Below are 16,641 nucleotides of genomic sequence, written 5' to 3'. Positions count from 1 at the left end.
ATACAACACGCTTCTATGACAGTCCACAACAGGTCAGAGTTGGATCTTAAAACAGTAAATGAAATAGTGAAAATAGCCTCAACATTTGTAACTGCAAATCTACTCAATTTGATTCAACAACAAAAATCAATGCTGCCCCCTCGTGGCAGCTGCCAGTAACACTTTCCGTCGTTAGTCACACCTGTGAGCACCAGGTGCACTTGACGAGCGTTTGTCTGCGGCTCCTATGCTTCCGTTTGGTTCAACGAAATTCAAGGATTTGATTTTCAGGTATGTTCTGAAACGTGTTTTTTTTTTTTTTTTTTTTTACCATAAACTGTTTTAAGAGGGATTTTTTTCAACCCGGCAAAGTTAATTTCAGACAGACAGTAGAGACACTATGAAAGGATTCATCAGTCTGACCTGTAACACGGTTGAGATGGAGAGACAAGGACGCTGTTTGTTCTTTAATCCTCTTTTTCTTTTTTTTAGACCGAGTTTCTTGTGGGAATCAGTGTGAGGTCGCCCCAGATGGACTGCCAGATCTCACACAACTCCAATCACTCAGCTGCAACCACAGGAGTGAATATCAGCGTCTGGACATTCATTCCCATTTCAGTGCACTGAGCCTCTGCTCATACATCAGCCCCATTAATTCTTTATGGTGATGTACTGTCTTCATTTTACTTCCATCACTGCCAAAAATTATTTGACAAAGCATTACAGCGGATGTGTACAAAATGCCAAAGTGCTATCGCTTTCTGGACTGATTTTGGTTTCTCATAACTCAAACGTCAGTTTTCGGGGGGGTTTTATAAATTGATTTTACTGAGAAAACAACTCCACGTAAAGATAAAAAAATAATAAAAATCCTTAGTTGTAGTTTTTAATTGTAAACACACACATCATGTAGCGATATAAAAGTCAGCAAAATTTAGGACAATTTTGGCAATAACATAAGTGGAGAGGTCTGCCTTGTTTGTAATCCCTGCCACCATTCAGAAAGATTTGCTTACAGCTTATTAAGTATCATTTTATAGTCATAACTCTCTCAAAAGCCTTGAATATTACAAAACAAAACAAAATTAGTATAACCGCTCTCAAAGCTGTTAAAATATAGTGCAGCATCCATTATGAAAAGTTACAAATACAAAAAAAAAAAAAAATCTTGATTGCCCTGGGTTTTAGTGTGCGGTTGCGTTGTGCGTTACGCTTTGTTAAATCTCTTTTGCCCTCTAGTGGTAGTACGTTGCTATTGAAGGAACAGCGGTGAACACGTTTGTAGTGGTTTGTTACATGTGCTCCGGGTGGTTCTGCAGGCAGGTGACGAACTCTCTCACTTCTTTGCCCTCAAAGCAGATCTGGTAGACTGCTGCAAACAAAGGAAACCTACGGAGAAAAACAGACAAATGTGTATCGGAGGACACTGTAAGTTCACTGTTCAGAGATCAGGGAATATTTATATTTACAAATATCAATAAAATTAATAATTACTATAAATGTAATTTAGACTGCATGCGGCTATTAATACAAAAAAAAAAATCTCGATCACAATCTTCTAGGAACAAAGCCAAAATTGATATTCAGGCCGACTCATGCACAGCAATGCGTTAAAACCACTGACATTATATTCATGTGGCTTTGTTATTGAGATGGGTGTTCATATGAAACGTGTAAAAAAAACAACTATATGTCTTAATTCCAAACAATGTTAAAACAAAGTATTTGTAGAAATGAGTGGACTTACTTGCTGACCATGTCCCTCTTTTGTAGAATCTTGTAGACCTCAGCTGAGGTCTGTGGACCCTGAAGCTTCTGGCCGTTGAGCATCTCTGCCTCCAGCTCAGTGATAGACTGGAGAAGCAGGCATAGAGACATAACGTTGCCAAAGGGGTGAAACCAGACACCAAAACTATGAAGATGAATTATTTTTGCCTAACTATAATGTTTCCTTTATTAAATCTGTGAACCTGTACCTAACCTAAATATACCACGCTACGTGTACACTGTCTTGGTATACACTAATATTACTCAAAAAGTGAACCCACTCCTTATAAGAAATTATGATTTAATTGGGCTGTTTAATCTACGTCAGGTGGTATTGAATTGTCCCAAATATCGTATGATGTCCATGTTTATATGTCTTCCGCTTCTGGGGCTCATCGTTTGAAGGGTAACTTCCACAAAATATTTTGTAATACTCCTCTTATTCGTGGTTCCTCTTTCTTTTCACCTTGGACGTTTTGACGAAGGCCTCCGCGACTTTCCGGTTTCGCCCTCCGTAGCAGGTGGTGATGAGGTCGGCCACGCCGCAGCTCTCCAGGAAGGTGGTGGAGCTCACTTGTCCTGTACAGAACAGCTTGGTAAAGGCGACCATCTCCATCAGACCGAGCCGGATCACTGCCGCTTTGGTGTTGTCTCCAAAACCAAGGCCGTCGCAGAATCCGGCGCCGACAGCCACAATGTTCTGACGGCGCATAAAAACAAGGACAGAACATTTTGAGAGAAGAATTTAAAGATGAAAACGTCTGTATGCAGAATAATGACTCTGATATTAACTATACGTGCCTGTGTTTACCTTCAAGGCTCCACACAGCTCCACTGTATCACTCTCATCTACAACGGTGATGCGGAAGTTGGGGGTCTGCAGCATCTCTTTGAGGATCAGGCCGTTTGGCAGATTTTTTGCACCTGCATTGATTGCAGTTTATTAGAAATAGAAAGAAAGAAGTATGACATTTTCAGCCCTCTGGGAATAGGGAAGTACCACTGTGTTTGCTCGTCATTGTCTGACCACTACACGATATCTTCTTGTGATGTACGTATATTTGAAAGGAAAGAAATAAACTAACCAATGGTTGTTTCACAGAACTTCTCATCTGCCACCTCGTTGGCGATGTTGGCTCCCATCAGGACGCTGACGTCAATCTCCAGTTTCTCACGGATGATATCCGAGATGAGTTTCAGTCCCTCGGGTCCCTCATCGATACCCTGGACGACAATAACCAGTAAGTTTCTGCGCTCTATTGAATACCACAACCTCTGGCCTGGACAGAGTGGTGGCCTGGGAACTGTCACATGTCACAGTCAGGATTTTCTCTGTATTGCTCAACTACAACATCCTGTGTGTTGCAGAACAACATGAAGCAGGGTCAGGTGACAGTTTCCCCTATTTTTTTTTTGCTGAACAATCCCAAGATCTTACTTTGATAAGCGATATCCCGATGGTTCCCTCTGTGATGTGAGGTTTTATCTGGTCACAGAGTTTGCCGATGAACTGGTGCGGGATCACAAAGATGAGGACCTTCGCTCCCTTCACGGCTTCTGTGATGTCTGGAACAGCCACCTAATGAGGCGTCAACAACAGAGTTAGGTCTTGCACACAAACTGTCTCCTGTCATTTAATAGTTGTTTTATTTTGCTCTGGATAGTTTGAGTTAAAGACTCAGTGACACAGCAAAGGTAGTCGAGGTCACACACAAGACGTGTTGGTCAAAGTTTAATAATCTTATCAGTTTTCTGTCTTGCTCAACAATGTTTCAGTATTGTTGAGGCGAATTGCATAACCTGTGGACTCAAGACTGGCTGTGTAAGTAAAAGACAACATTGTTCATCTGAACTGGAGCACTCACCACATTCTTGGGCAGCTTGTGACCCGGTAGGTATTTGACATTTTCATGTTCTGTGTTGATGATCTCCGTTAGCTTCTTCCCATCAATCATTTCTTCATAAACCCACATGTTTACTATCGGGTCGAAGCGGTTGGATGCTTTAACATTGTGCCCAATGATTTTGGCAATGGCGGAACCCCTGAAGGGAGTGAAGATGTGGACAGACAATTAGTGTGAGAGGATTTCACCCGATCCCAAAAAAAAAGGGGCTTTGAGGAGCCGGGGAGTCGCTGGACTTAACCCAGAAATAAGGCACATCTCCAAAAGAAACACAAAATAAGACAGAAAAGAGATGTAAAAGCCACCAAATTACCACGGAAATGCAAAAATGACCAAAGAAATAACCGTGAACAAAACTATGCAAAAAAAAAAATCTGCAAGGTGCAGTCGAAGACACAAAACACAACTGTATGATTTTTGTCTTGCTCCTCTGGGAGAAGTGTGGGGGGGGCACAGAGGTCCAATATTTCATAATCAAGCCACAAAGGATACTGAACTTGTAGTAGAGGATTATAAATGAGTAGATCTACAATAGAAACACAGACAGTCTGCAAAGAACAGCCTAATAACCCTGGTGCCACAGGAGATTTAAAAACTTCCATTAAACACAGTCTTTATTACTCAGGACGTCTCTGAGGTACCAGACTCATCAGACGTCCACTGTGTTTTTAAATGAACCTGTTCATGTTCGAGCTTGTCGCCTTCAGGGTGGAAGAAAAAACAGGGCGGGCTGCACCTACTGCAGCTGAACGACTTGGTTTCCTCTTTTCTGGTGTGATCCATAAAGGCGAAAACAAGCCTGTTAGGTTATTAATGCAGTGGATTTACAAACGTTGTTATGCGTTGAATGCATAATGCCACAATGAAGTAGAAGGTCGCTCTTATCTCTGAATGCATTCAAATACAGATTAAAAAAAAAAGTTACCAGTTTCCAGATCCGACGAGGCAGATTTTCTTTCCGGGCATTTTGACAGTGGTTGATCCTTCTAAACGAACTACTATAGAGCCTGCTATTCTTCAATCCTCCGGTCTATAATAACTTCCTTATACGCCCAATAAATTGCAAGTACATGATTCACCCCGCCCCCCGATCGCCATGGTTACACCTCTTGCTTTTATGGAAGAGCAACATTATTTAATAACAAAGTATCAGCGAAGTAGCATTGCTGTCTAATTTGCATTTTCGCCATTATTATAAAGTTTAAAATCCTCTATCCGAGTGAGCTAATGACTCCTAATGGATGCAGCGAGTGTACAAAGAAGGATAGGAAAAAAAACGGATGTGCAGTGCATCAATATTTTAGCGATCGTTTATATTTATTACACACTGCCTGGAAATATGGGGAGTGAGAAGCCGTCAGTCACGCTGTCGTATCTGTAACAAACTGACGTCAAGCCGGACAGCATATTTAATAGCGCTTCTGGTCACCGTGTTTTTCAAAAGAAATAAATAAACCATATACTTCATAACCATATGTCACAAAATATATGTGGGGGAAAAAAAAAAAGGTCGATCTGTGTTACGGAGTCAAATGACTCTTAAAATTATTTTTCGAATGAGAATATTTGTTTAATTTCACGAGACCGGAAGGAGCGAAATGCTGAAAAGAACTTCCGTTACGGAGGTCGCGTAATTCCTGTCAACTGCGGCGGTTCGCCATTTTGTCTGCAGACAGTTGAACGCTTGGAAGTTATTTTTTTTTTCTTTCCTGCCGCTCTTTCGCTCCACACTCCGGTCCATCAGGTGGCGGTAAATGCATCTTTTAAAGCGGGTCTGCCCAACTGCCCCAGAAGAAGTAGTCACGTGACTTTCCCCTGTCAAAGCAGTAAATATTAGGCGAGCTAGCAGGCGCGGGCGACGGAGCTGCTCCCCGTCTCGGCAAAACACAGACAATGTTGTATCATCTGCTGTCGAGCTTCGCCGGGTAGCAGTCCAGCGTCTGCCGGTTTGTGATGAACCGACAGCATCGGTCGTGATTTATAAGCGAGGCTTATTTCGGAGCTGCGGTGACTTGACGGGTTAGCTCGACGCTAACGCGAAGCCGAGTTCGCTTTCGAGGGGAGGCGTCGCGCCGCTGCTCCGTGACTATGCAGGGGGAAACTACGGCGGTACGGGTCACGGAAAACGAAGGCAAGCTGGATGTGTTGCCCCAGAACAGGACCCCGAGCTCGGGGAGAGCCAGCGCCAAAAGTTGGCAGTACAGGTGGGAGGCAGTTCTTCCTGCTGGAACACGTCAGCTGGTTTTCGAGGTGTTATTTATTTATGTTGTTGTTGTTGTTGTTGTTGTCCTCTTTCTCCTTCTGCTGCCTCGTGCCCAGTGACCACATGGAGAACATCGATGGCTACTTGATGAAATACACCAATCTGGTTACAGGGTGGCAGTACAGGTGAGTTTGGACTTCATATAATGTCCAAAAATGCAAAGTGTTCCCGATGGAGGGTTTAAAAAAAAGCAAAAGGGAAACTGTCTTGTCTGAATTCACTCTCAGCCAGTGTTAATGCAAAACAGCAGACAAAACCTGTGTCTGTTGTCCTCAGGTTCTTTGTCTTGAACAATGAGTCGGGCTTGCTGGAGTATTTTGTCAATGAGCAGTCCCGGCCCCAGAAGCCCCGCGGCATGCTGCCCCTGGCGGGGGCCGTCATCTCCCCCAGCGACGAGGACTCGCACACCTTCACTGTCAACGCCATCAGCGGGGAGCAGTACAAGCTCAGGGGTGGGTACCCGTCCTCAATATAATACACGCCGATTTCTTGTCAGACTCCAGGGAACGGAGCTTTCCCACCGTATCGATCCAGATGTTTTCCCATTATCTGCTGCAGTGAGGCAGAAGCTTGCAGGAATCGATGCTCATCCTAAAGTAACCTGAACGACGTTTTGCTTTCTTGTTTTTCTTCGGTCTCTCAGCCACCGATGCCAAAGAGAGGCAGCACTGGGTGAGCAGGCTGCAGATCTGCACACAACACCACACAGAGGCCATGGGGAAGGTAAGACCGGGTGGCAAATATGCCAGCATTCATGTCTGCACAAATTGTAACCTCCTTTTTTTTTTTTTTTGGTGATGTTTGTGTTATGTGCTCCAAGTATCAGTTACTAATGGTCAATAGAGGCCTTAATTTCTGTTTGAACGACTGCTCCTTAAACGCACAGCAGCCATGCATCAAGGCTTTTCTTTTGTCCTGATGCTGCTGCACTGCATTTTAAACTTCATCAAATAAAACACGCGTCCTGTGAGCGGATGTGAGCTCGGCAGTTTTCAGTTTCCTGTTTTCCTTCCTCGTGTGTCGAAGGAGCAATCAAATGAAGCTCGCAACAGTGCAAAAACGTGCATGCCTGTGAAATACTAATGTTTATGTAAAAATGGTTTTACCCTGAGTGTAAGTGCAGTGATCATTAGTTCTGATGTGGATATTGATCTGCAGACTACTATTTTAATGGTCGAGAGATACAGGAGAACTAAAAAGACAGATTTGTAGTTGCAGTTGGAAATAGTCTATTGTGAAAGATACCGAGTTGTTGTAACCCCTTTTTCGAAACTGCGTTTCAGGTTTTTACTGCACATAAAACACATTCTGCCTCAATACTAAATGGTGGTTTACCTCCTCATTTTTACACTCTTAGTGAGAACCAGTCACCCTAGAAGACTCACCTGACCCCCTTAAACTTAGTGACTTTTATTCTAACAGTGTCTGTCTCTTTTTCTTTTTTCTTTTTTAAATGTTGTTCCACTCACAGAGTAATCCCCCACCCAAGTCCCGGAGCTACTCCATGGCGTCTCAAGGGAGCGGCAGCTCGCCCATGAGCCTGCGCCGGCCCAGCCAAAACCCCCCCCCCATGTTCGGCTGGTCTCAGGTCCACAAGGGCTCGTCGCTCTACTCCAGCAAGAGGTCTCTGCTGCCAGACCACCTGATGGACGCCAGAGAGGTACAGCATGCCGGCATGTCTGACCCAACTCACAAATGTGGTGGTGATGCACATCTGTGGAGGAGTTCCTTTATTCCCACAACTGGTCACATGAGACACATGATTTTACCTGGTGTGAACAGGCTGCCGTTTATCCTCAAAGATACATTTTATGGAATAATTATATAATTGATGCAACATGCACACTTTTTTCTGCTATTACAGCGTTATGATTTAATTTATATGAAGATAAGATGAGCCATAAATACAATAGAAAGGCACTGTCGTGTTTGGAGAAGAATTGGTTGAGCAGGAAAACATAATGTTGGCACTCCATTCGCAACACAATGTTTCATTAATGTTTAAAGTTAAAAGGTTTTCCACGAAGCCGACAGTTAGTTCCTACAAGGCAGAAAATGGTAAATGTGAAATATTTAAGGGCTTGAGATGCTTCGTTGTGAACTTTCATCTTCATGTGGATGCTGCAGATGGTCCACAGGGAGGCACTGTTGTTGGAAACATCTGTTTCCAGCAGTAATTTGTTCTCTGGATTTTGCTTCTGTCAGCCGTCATGTGTCTCATGTACTAATCAGAAGAGGGCAGTCGGTTCAAGGGATTTGATTGTCAAGTTTTGAGCTGAGCTATGAATAAAGACGCCTTTCCTTGCTTGTAATTTGAGAAGTATATTGGATGGAAAAAGACAGAGGTTTACTGACTGGTGGGCAATTTTTGTTATTCAGTGTGTTTTCGCGTTATTGTCTCAAAAGATGGTTTCTTTGTGTTTATAAGAAAATGTGTTATGTAATTCAATTCCAATAAAATCAACCAACAGTACCTGCACAAATGACGTTCATAATGCACTTGAGTCTTCCTCCAGATAACTATAATACGCTTTTGATTTCTTTCCAGATGATGAGCCAGGCCCAGGGCCAGCACAGGGACCTGATCCAGAGCATTGAGGGCCTTCCCGCGGCCCCTGGCCTCTCCCCTCTAGACCAGGACCTGTTGATGCTCAAGGCAACGTCCATGGCCACCATGAACTGCCTCAACGAGTGCCTGCACATCCTTCACCTGCAGCAGGTGGCCAGGCAGAGGGGCTCCCTGGGAGGTCAGTGGAGGGCTGTGTTTGTCTGGAGAAAAGGCTTGTTGCTGTCTCTTGAACATTCTTTTCAAGCAGAAAAAGTAAATGTATGCTGAACTACTTTTTCTTAAGTATGTCAGCTTTGTGTCTGTGCAGACTGTCTCTGTAGTGGACTGAGCTGCATCAAGTAACACAAATCCACATGCTGTCCTCACGACAAATCATAGTCTTGCCCATGCAGGTTTGCACCCAATCTAGACAAACAGTTTGCGCTGGCTGGACAGTAGGATTATTTTGCATTATTGATAGGGAGCTGTACCTATTCTTACCACCTGTCTCGAAGGTAATTAGATCTCACATTGTTAAATATCCATCTGCACCACTTCGAGGACAGAATGCAGCTCTAATTTAGCTTTGCGTTGGAACAACACACTGAACAGTCAGAGAGCGACCAAAGTGAAGAGTGTGACTCGCAGATGTCTTGACCGTTTCTATTCAGCATCATTTGAAATGGGGAAACTTGTCCCACTTTTTCTCAGCAGATCTTATTACTCAATGTATATTTCATCAGGCCAGACTTATCGCAGCAGCCAATCAGATTAAGTTGTCCGACAATGAACGTGGTGAATTTGAATGAGATCGGCCCAGCTCTAAGCGTACATAAAAAAAAGAATCCCCACGCCATACTGAGAGGGTTTAGCCAATCAGAGGACGGGAATGTTTCCTGTCGGCGGGGCCAAAGTATCCTGATACCTGGCTCGTCGGAGGAGTTGGGTTACGCTCTTTTGGTCGAGGGCAGCTGTCTGAGGAACCGCCATCTGTCCAGTCAGCAGCCAGGCTATTGAGGGGTGTTTGTTTGACGAATGGTAGGCCGAGTGCACAGCTTACCTGTGTGTGTGTGTGTGTGTGTGTGTGTGTGTGTGTGTGTGTGTGTGTGTGTGTGTGTGTGTGTGTGTGTGTGTGCGTGCGCGAGCGAGCAGCTGTGAGTGTCTGGGGACCTCGTGAGGGAGGGGGGGCGGGGGGGACAGCACCATGAGTACCTCTAAACTTGCCGCTGTGTACTCTCCACCCTCGGCAGGACCCACCATCGAGTGGCTGGAGCCCAAACTGCCCGACATGCTGAAGAACGGCAGCAGCTCCCTGGGCAGCTTCGTGACAGGGGAGGGCCAGCTGGAGGGGAGCCGCCTGGAGCTCAGCAGCCCAGATTCCTGCAGCTTCTCTGGGGTAAGACCAAGAGGAAGACACCCGCTCTCCCTGAGGAAGCAGCTAATATCTATACCACAGAAAGTTGTAGCAGCTTGTTGGGTGTCCGGACGTTGACTTTAATGTTTTCTAATCCAACCACAAACCTTTTCATTTCCTTTCATTGCTTTTATTAAAAAAAGTATCGAGCAGTCACTTACTCTTCACCTCTGCCTTCTTTCCCTCCCTCAGGAACAAGAAGACATAGATGGAGAGGATGAGCTGGAAGACTCCTTCACAGACAAGGAGGAGGACCTGGGTGCGGTGGAGGAGGAGCGCAGCGTCATCCTACACCTGCTGTCGCAGCTGAAGCTGGGCATGGACCTCACACGGGTAGGTCGAGTTCCACATACTGTCCAGCAGAAAAACAATCCCCCGAAACCACCAACACTTCACACACTTTCCTCCAGGTGTTTGATGAGGCCTTGTGTCAGACCGGAGGGAGACTGTTTACGATACATTCACATTACAATCACTTGTATTACACATTGGACAGAAATGCAAGAATAAAGTGAATATTGGATGAGTTTAATCAGTATTGCCGTCACCTTGCTCACGCTGGTGTAACATACTTTGACTTGATGTCAAATGACAACAAAGATAACCTTCAACAAAGCTTTCTTTTCAACATGTAATAGTTTGTCTGCTTCATTTGCCGCACTGATATTTATCGTGGTTAACTGCAGAGCACTCCTGGTTTAGTTGATAGCAGCTCACTTCAGATAAAAAGGATCATTGTCAGGTCTGGTTTTCAACAGTGTGATTTGTATCGACCTTCCAGGCTGAAGTAAGCATTCATGGTTTTGTAATTAAGAGTCCAGGACCTAAAAACCTAAAGACTCCAGGCTGGGACTGACATTCAATCTTTCAATGTCAGTCTGTTCTAGTATTTGGATATCCTCCTCTTGGGTGTCTGGGTTATCACAATTATCGGGTGGATCCATCGGCTTACCTCAGATGGAGATCTAGTAGACACTGTGACCTCGGGGTCACGTCCAGTGCACGTCACACTGTCACTGGCTCGATGTACTGATGGTGAGCCATGAGGTGATGCACCAGCTTTATAAAATCGGATGATTATTATTCATTCTGGTTTTGGGAAAGAAACACGGAGCCTTACTTCTTACAATGGCTTTGCAAAATAGTGTTGGGGGTGGGCGGCCTTTGTTTTTGCTGCAATATTTACATGTTATGATGCGAGTACAGGCATTAAAATGGCTCAAGCTCTGCAGAAAATGTAATTCATGACCCAAATCTTTATCAAAACTTGATATTTTCAGCATGGAGGCTGCAGCTCAGGTTGATATTTAGCTTTCTGTTGCAATGAGTTTGAAACCGGAGCAGACATTGGAAAAGGAGGATGTTCCACCAGAAGTGATCAAAATCTTTATTTGTGCCTGGACTGTCCCTCTAGGTGGTCCTCCCCACCTTCATCCTGGAGAAGCGCTCTCTGCTGGAGATGTACGCCGACTTCATGTCCCATCCGGACCTCTTCGTGACCATCACCGACGGCAGCAGCCCGGAGGACCGCATGGTCCGCTTTGTGGAGTACTACCTCACTTCCTTCCACGAGGGCCGCAAGGGCGCCATCGCCAAGAAGCCCTACAACCCCATCATCGGCGAGACCTTCCACTGCTCCTGGAAGGTGCCCAAGAGACCAGATGCTTCCAAGGAGCCTTCGCAGGGCAGCCCCGACCCCGTCGCTGCCCAGGAGCCCTACCAAGTGCGCTTTGTGGCGGAGCAGGTGTCCCATCATCCCCCTGTGTCTGGCTTCTACGCGGAGTGCCAGGAGAGGCAGATGTGCGTCAACACACATGTGTGGACCAAGAGCAAGTTCATGGGGATGTCCATTGGAGTGTCCATGATAGGAGAAGGTAGGTTGATGGATGCTGTCGTACAACAAGGATAAAAGATAAATCAGAAACACTGAGACAAAGCTGTAGTTGGGAAGGACAGAAATCCACACCAACTCAAGAAGCAGCGCACCCTCCCCCTTCTTTACTGGTCACAGTGGTTTGAACTAATGTCCCAAAAGAGTAAAATAGTGATCCCATGAAAATAGTTCTTGTCAATTTATAGCCTTTATCGTAAGATTGCAATTCATATTTCTGTTTGAATTGTTCCTCCAGGTTGTCTGAATTTGGTGGAGCATGATGAAGAGTACACCTTCACGCTGCCCTGCGCCTACGCCCGCTCCATCCTCACCGTTCCCTGGGTGGAACTGGGCGGCAAAGTCAACATCAGCTGCGCCAAGTCGGGCTACTCAGCAGTCATCACGTTCCAGACCAAACCCTTTTATGGAGGCAAATTACACAAGTGAGGCTTTGTTTCTCATAATGTAGGGAGGCGTGGTCCCCCGCTGCCTGCCAGCACTTAATAGATCCTTAAAAGAAAATGAATTTAATTGTTTGATTTCCCTTCGCTCTCAGAATATGATGAGTAAATAACATAATATTGCTTATTTGTAATAAGTTCATCTTCCTGCTCTGCGGTTAGGGTAACAGCGGAGGTGAAGCACAACCCCACCAACGCGGTGGTGTGCCGTGTGCAGGGCGAATGGAACGGCGTTTTGGAGTTCAGCTACACCAGCGGAGAGATGAGGGTCGTTGATGTCACCAAGCTGCCCGTGACGAGGAAGCTTGTTCGACCGACTGAGAAGCAGGGACCAACTGAATCCAGGTATGAAGGAGTGCACTCTCTGGTCTCCCTCTAAGCTCCATAATCAAAAGAAGTCACTCTTTTTTTTAATTTTATTTTTGTTACACTTTGCGTCACGACTTCAACGCCTCTCAGACGCCTGTGGCAGCATGTGACCGAGTCCTTGCGACAGAAAGACATCGAAAAAGCCACAGAGCACAAAAGGATCCTGGAGGAGAGGCAGCGGACAGAGGAGAGGCACCGCGCCGAGACCGAAACAACTTGGAGGACCAGATACTTCGACCGAGAGGTGAGCAAACCCAACACGTCTTCCAACTGCTGACAATAAAGCTGGCAGCATTTTCTGCAATGGAAGTAGTCGAAAAACATAACGGGAGACATTGATGAAGAAGGACGTTCAGGACGGAGCTTCGGCTGTCTGTGTTGCCTCTAAATATATTTTAAATAACCTGAAGCAGAATCTCTGTCTCCTGCTGGAGCGTCTCCATTTCAGAGCGTTCTCACCTTCCACTCGGCTATTTTACATTTCCCAAGACGCTGGGTCATTTAAGTGGGCGACACTTGGCACAGGAGCTTTCTAAAATCATTCATGTATTTGTTTAACTGCTCAGTTTTCTTTTCACAAAAACCTCTTAATTCATGTCCTAATTATCAGTAAGTATGAAGCCTTCTGTTTCCTTTTTTTCTTCTTCTAGTTTCAGCTCCACACAACATAAATTCAAATAATGTCCAACCCTTGATAAAATCCCTGAATGTTAAATGCTAATATGTTTACACCCGTGTGTTCTTGTCCTGCAGGGTGAAGGCTGGGTGTATCACAAACCACTTTGGAAAAACTCTACTTTCAAATCCTAGTTTCCTCAAGTCTGTATCTCTGGATGTTCATATTGTAGATTCAGGAGTGTGTGTGTGTGTGTGTGTGTGTGTGTGTGTGTGTGTGTGTGTGTGTGTGTGTGTGTGTGTGTGTGTGTGTCTGTGCACACACGCATGTGGTTGACAGTCTGTGAAATGGAAGCATGACCTGCACTGACGTACAGATGAATGCAACATGGGGAGACGGACAGACAGACGGCAGGACGGACGGTGTTCTCGAATCTCGCTCATGATGTTCACAAAGCCTCCAAGTACAAGTTTTTGTACTGCTGATCAGTTCTTTTTTTTAATATATATATAATCCAATGTCAATGAAAACATATTCGTGTACAGGTAATGGTACTCTATTTACACAGCCTTAAGACAGTCTGATGAATGATGCTCTAAGTTTGGGTTCGGCTGATCAACCTCCGTGTGTTTTTCTTCTTCCCCTCTTTTTTCCACATGAAGGTGACGCAACGTTTTCAGAGTTTCCTCCTAAAATAAGATCAAGAAAACACCAAATAATCGAAGCACTGCCTGAGAAATTCTCTGCAGTGACACCGTAAACTGAGTTCTGTTTATTTCCGTGCAACAGCCGATTTCACTGAAACAAAAGAAGCCAGTCCCACTGTCGAGTATATTTACGTGCACACAGTTCTTTGATGCAAGTGATACTTTGACTTTGTGGTACAGAAAGATTTGGATGCTTTTCTACAGACAAAATAATTATTTAACAGGAAGCCGTTTTTGAGTTGCAAAGAAAATGGCAGCAGTGAAAAAGTGTGAGCAAAATGTTGACCCAGCTACTCCAACTCTCATAATGCATCTGATTAAATGTAAAAAAAAATGAAAGCTGTCTGAAATCACCTTCTGTTTACTTTATAGTGCACTACAGTTACTGGGCTACTATTTCATGAGCGTGTTAATGTATGCAGCCTAAAATGTCTTGGTTTTTCCCGATCAGCAAAATATATTCAGTTTATTATCAAGGAAAACTAAAGTTACTAAAAACATTTAAGTAGCTGGAATCAGAATTGAGGCATTTTTTTCTCTTAAAAAAACAAAAACAAAGATTAAAACAATTAACTGATTATTAAAATATTTGACGATCAATTTTCTGTGGATCATTGCAGCTTTAGTTTATAACAGTATAATGCTGTTGTAAGACGATTATATATAATATATCCGTCAGCATCTATGATTCAGTCTATGGACAAACCTAATATTCAATTGCTGACACTATAAATATATGTACCCGTATTTTTACGACATTGTAATGTTATAAACCCATTTAATAAACGTTTTTGTACTCCTTATGAATGAAAAATGACAAACGGATCTTTATGTCTAAAATTTGTGCATTGACCCTTTAACCAGACAACATCCACACTGATTCTCACAACAGTTAATAGTCAAAGTATTTCCTGAATTCGGCTGATCATAAGATCGATACACAGTACCTTTAATATAATTCAGCTTTAAAGCCTCATTTAAATGTTTGATGCCGTTAATATTGATATTTATTGTCGACTCGGTCACTGGCATGTTGTAGACCAGCTGACGAATATGTTATTCGATATCAATATGAAATGATCAAGTCACATGTGAATGCACCTATAAATTCCCCCACTATTCATCCAGCTCTCCCTCGTTTCTTCTCATTTTTTGGATTGTGTTTTTGCAGTTTACAGAAAAAAAATCCTCCACGCATGATAGCAAAGTCTCATTGATTGCAGCAAGTAACTCGTGTGTCTGCATCACTCCAATTGGAAAAGTCTGGTCAAAGCTTTTAACCAAATTTGCTCGTTCTGTATTGCAAATCAATATTTTCTTTGAGCGCGTGTTTAACATCCGATCTTGCGCGTTAAGTGCTCTGTTTTTTTTTTTTTTTTTTTTTTTTTTTGTATGGACACCTTCAAATTTCTTTTGTGTTCTTTCCTTTCAAACTGATTCCAATCCACTAAAATGTGTTGCACAATTGATAACCCTTGTTTGTTTGTTTGTTTGAACCCCTCCCGGGGCTAAATATTAATCTCACCTTCTGACAGCATCCCAGTATCTCAATAAACTGTTCATTCTTCACAGAGAGGAAATCGACCCTGCCATTGATAAGCTACTCCCCTCTAAGTCTTGGTGCCTTATGCAAAGTCTTTGTGCAACTTCTAGTGAAGGAGCTCAGTGTCTTCATCAGTGTTTGACCCGACCGATGCAATGGCTTATGTATTGTTTGTGTGTGTGTTTATTTTTTTAATTTTTTTTTTTTTTTTGGGGGGGGATTTAAGATTCGGTGCTCTATGTTGACAGAAGTCGACTGAGCATGTTTTTTTATTCTTGGTTTTGAATTCTACTGGTTGCTCACCTATGAAATGCACTGACATTGAAGGGAACCTGATGTAGTAGAAAAGAAAAATGGACGTGTGATAATAATCGAATAAATTGCGTATCAGTTGTAAACTGTGTTCAGTTCCGTTGTCCGCCAAGTTAACCTGCTTTCTTGCTGCTTCCCTGTGCTCTTTAGCATCACTTAACACGTGAAAGAATCCGTGGATCCAGGTATAACATCCAAGTAAAAGGTTTGAGGAGTTGCGCTGCAGTTCACACGCAAAAGCAGCAGGTGGCGGTGTCGCACACCGTCCTGCAGGTGCAGCTCAACGAGCTGACGGAACAAACCGGGGAAGTCCATGTGGACGCGTGTGTTTGTTTGGGAGGATTTATCGAGGTTCATTCTCAAATAATAATGAAGGTAAGATGAATCTTCTGCATCTGCTGTGTCTGTAAAACAATTTCCGAACGCGTGCACGTGAATGTCGCTGAGATTTAAGCACGAACACAATAAGTGGTGATTTTCAGATGCGGTGAGGACGAGCTGCACCTGATCATTAACTCACCTGAGTCCAACAGTCAAACCTCTGACTTTAACACCCAAATAAAAACCGATTGCTTTATATTAGACATGCAACTAATGAAAATACATTTATTGTAGTAAAATAAATGTATAACTAGAGACATTTATGCATTTTAATGAAGTTTCCTGGTGGTGTCCTGCACTCTACTGGCAGCTTGGTGGAAGTGTTGCAGGTCACCCCCCCCCCAGAGAGTCGAAACATATCCAGGCCACTGTGACACACTTCTAACACCAGGTTTCCATAGCTGATAAAAATCCTACACTGTCATATTTTTCATGAGCATTATTCTCAGACAAAGCCAAGGATTTTATAGCAATGATTCAGTTGAAATATAACTCTGGCTGACT

General features: G+C 43.8%; 2 protein-coding genes across 2 annotated transcripts; one reads left to right on the top strand and one right to left on the bottom strand.

The window, feature by feature from the left end:
• Positions 1-981: 981 nt before the first annotated feature.
• On the bottom strand, positions 982-4,832 carry LOC138620759 (glycerol-3-phosphate dehydrogenase 1-like protein). The gene is made up of 8 exons (XM_069698233.1): positions 4,576-4,832; positions 3,612-3,789; positions 3,185-3,325; positions 2,832-2,970; positions 2,558-2,670; positions 2,213-2,446; positions 1,727-1,833; positions 982-1,368 (listed from the first exon to the last, which is right to left on the bottom strand). Exons 1-8 carry the CDS (start codon positions 4,614-4,616, stop codon positions 1,272-1,274), a joined length of 1,050 nt encoding a protein of 349 aa, XP_069554334.1. The 5' UTR covers positions 4,617-4,832; the 3' UTR covers positions 982-1,271.
• A 647-nt stretch (positions 4,833-5,479) lies between these two features.
• On the top strand, positions 5,480-15,842 carry osbpl11 (oxysterol binding protein-like 11). The gene is made up of 13 exons (XM_069698144.1): positions 5,480-5,854; positions 5,970-6,038; positions 6,190-6,365; positions 6,557-6,636; positions 7,385-7,573; positions 8,462-8,660; positions 9,712-9,857; positions 10,068-10,208; positions 11,290-11,749; positions 12,005-12,191; positions 12,372-12,554; positions 12,669-12,822; positions 13,332-15,842. The coding sequence occupies exons 1-13, from the start codon at positions 5,739-5,741 to the stop codon at positions 13,386-13,388; spliced, it is 2,157 nt and encodes a 718-aa protein (XP_069554245.1). The 5' UTR covers positions 5,480-5,738; the 3' UTR covers positions 13,389-15,842.
• The last annotated feature ends 799 nt before the right edge of the window (positions 15,843-16,641 follow it).

The sequence above is a fragment of the Brachyistius frenatus genome, unplaced genomic scaffold (assembly GCF_029030835.1).
Source record: "Brachyistius frenatus isolate BFR_SWC_R1_liver_20210118 unplaced genomic scaffold, ASM2903083v1 Contig_26, whole genome shotgun sequence".
Lineage (NCBI taxonomy): Eukaryota > Metazoa > Chordata > Actinopteri > Embiotocidae > Brachyistius > Brachyistius frenatus.
Note: the sequence above shows the minus strand (reverse complement) of the source record. Positions and strands in the feature narration are given on the sequence as shown.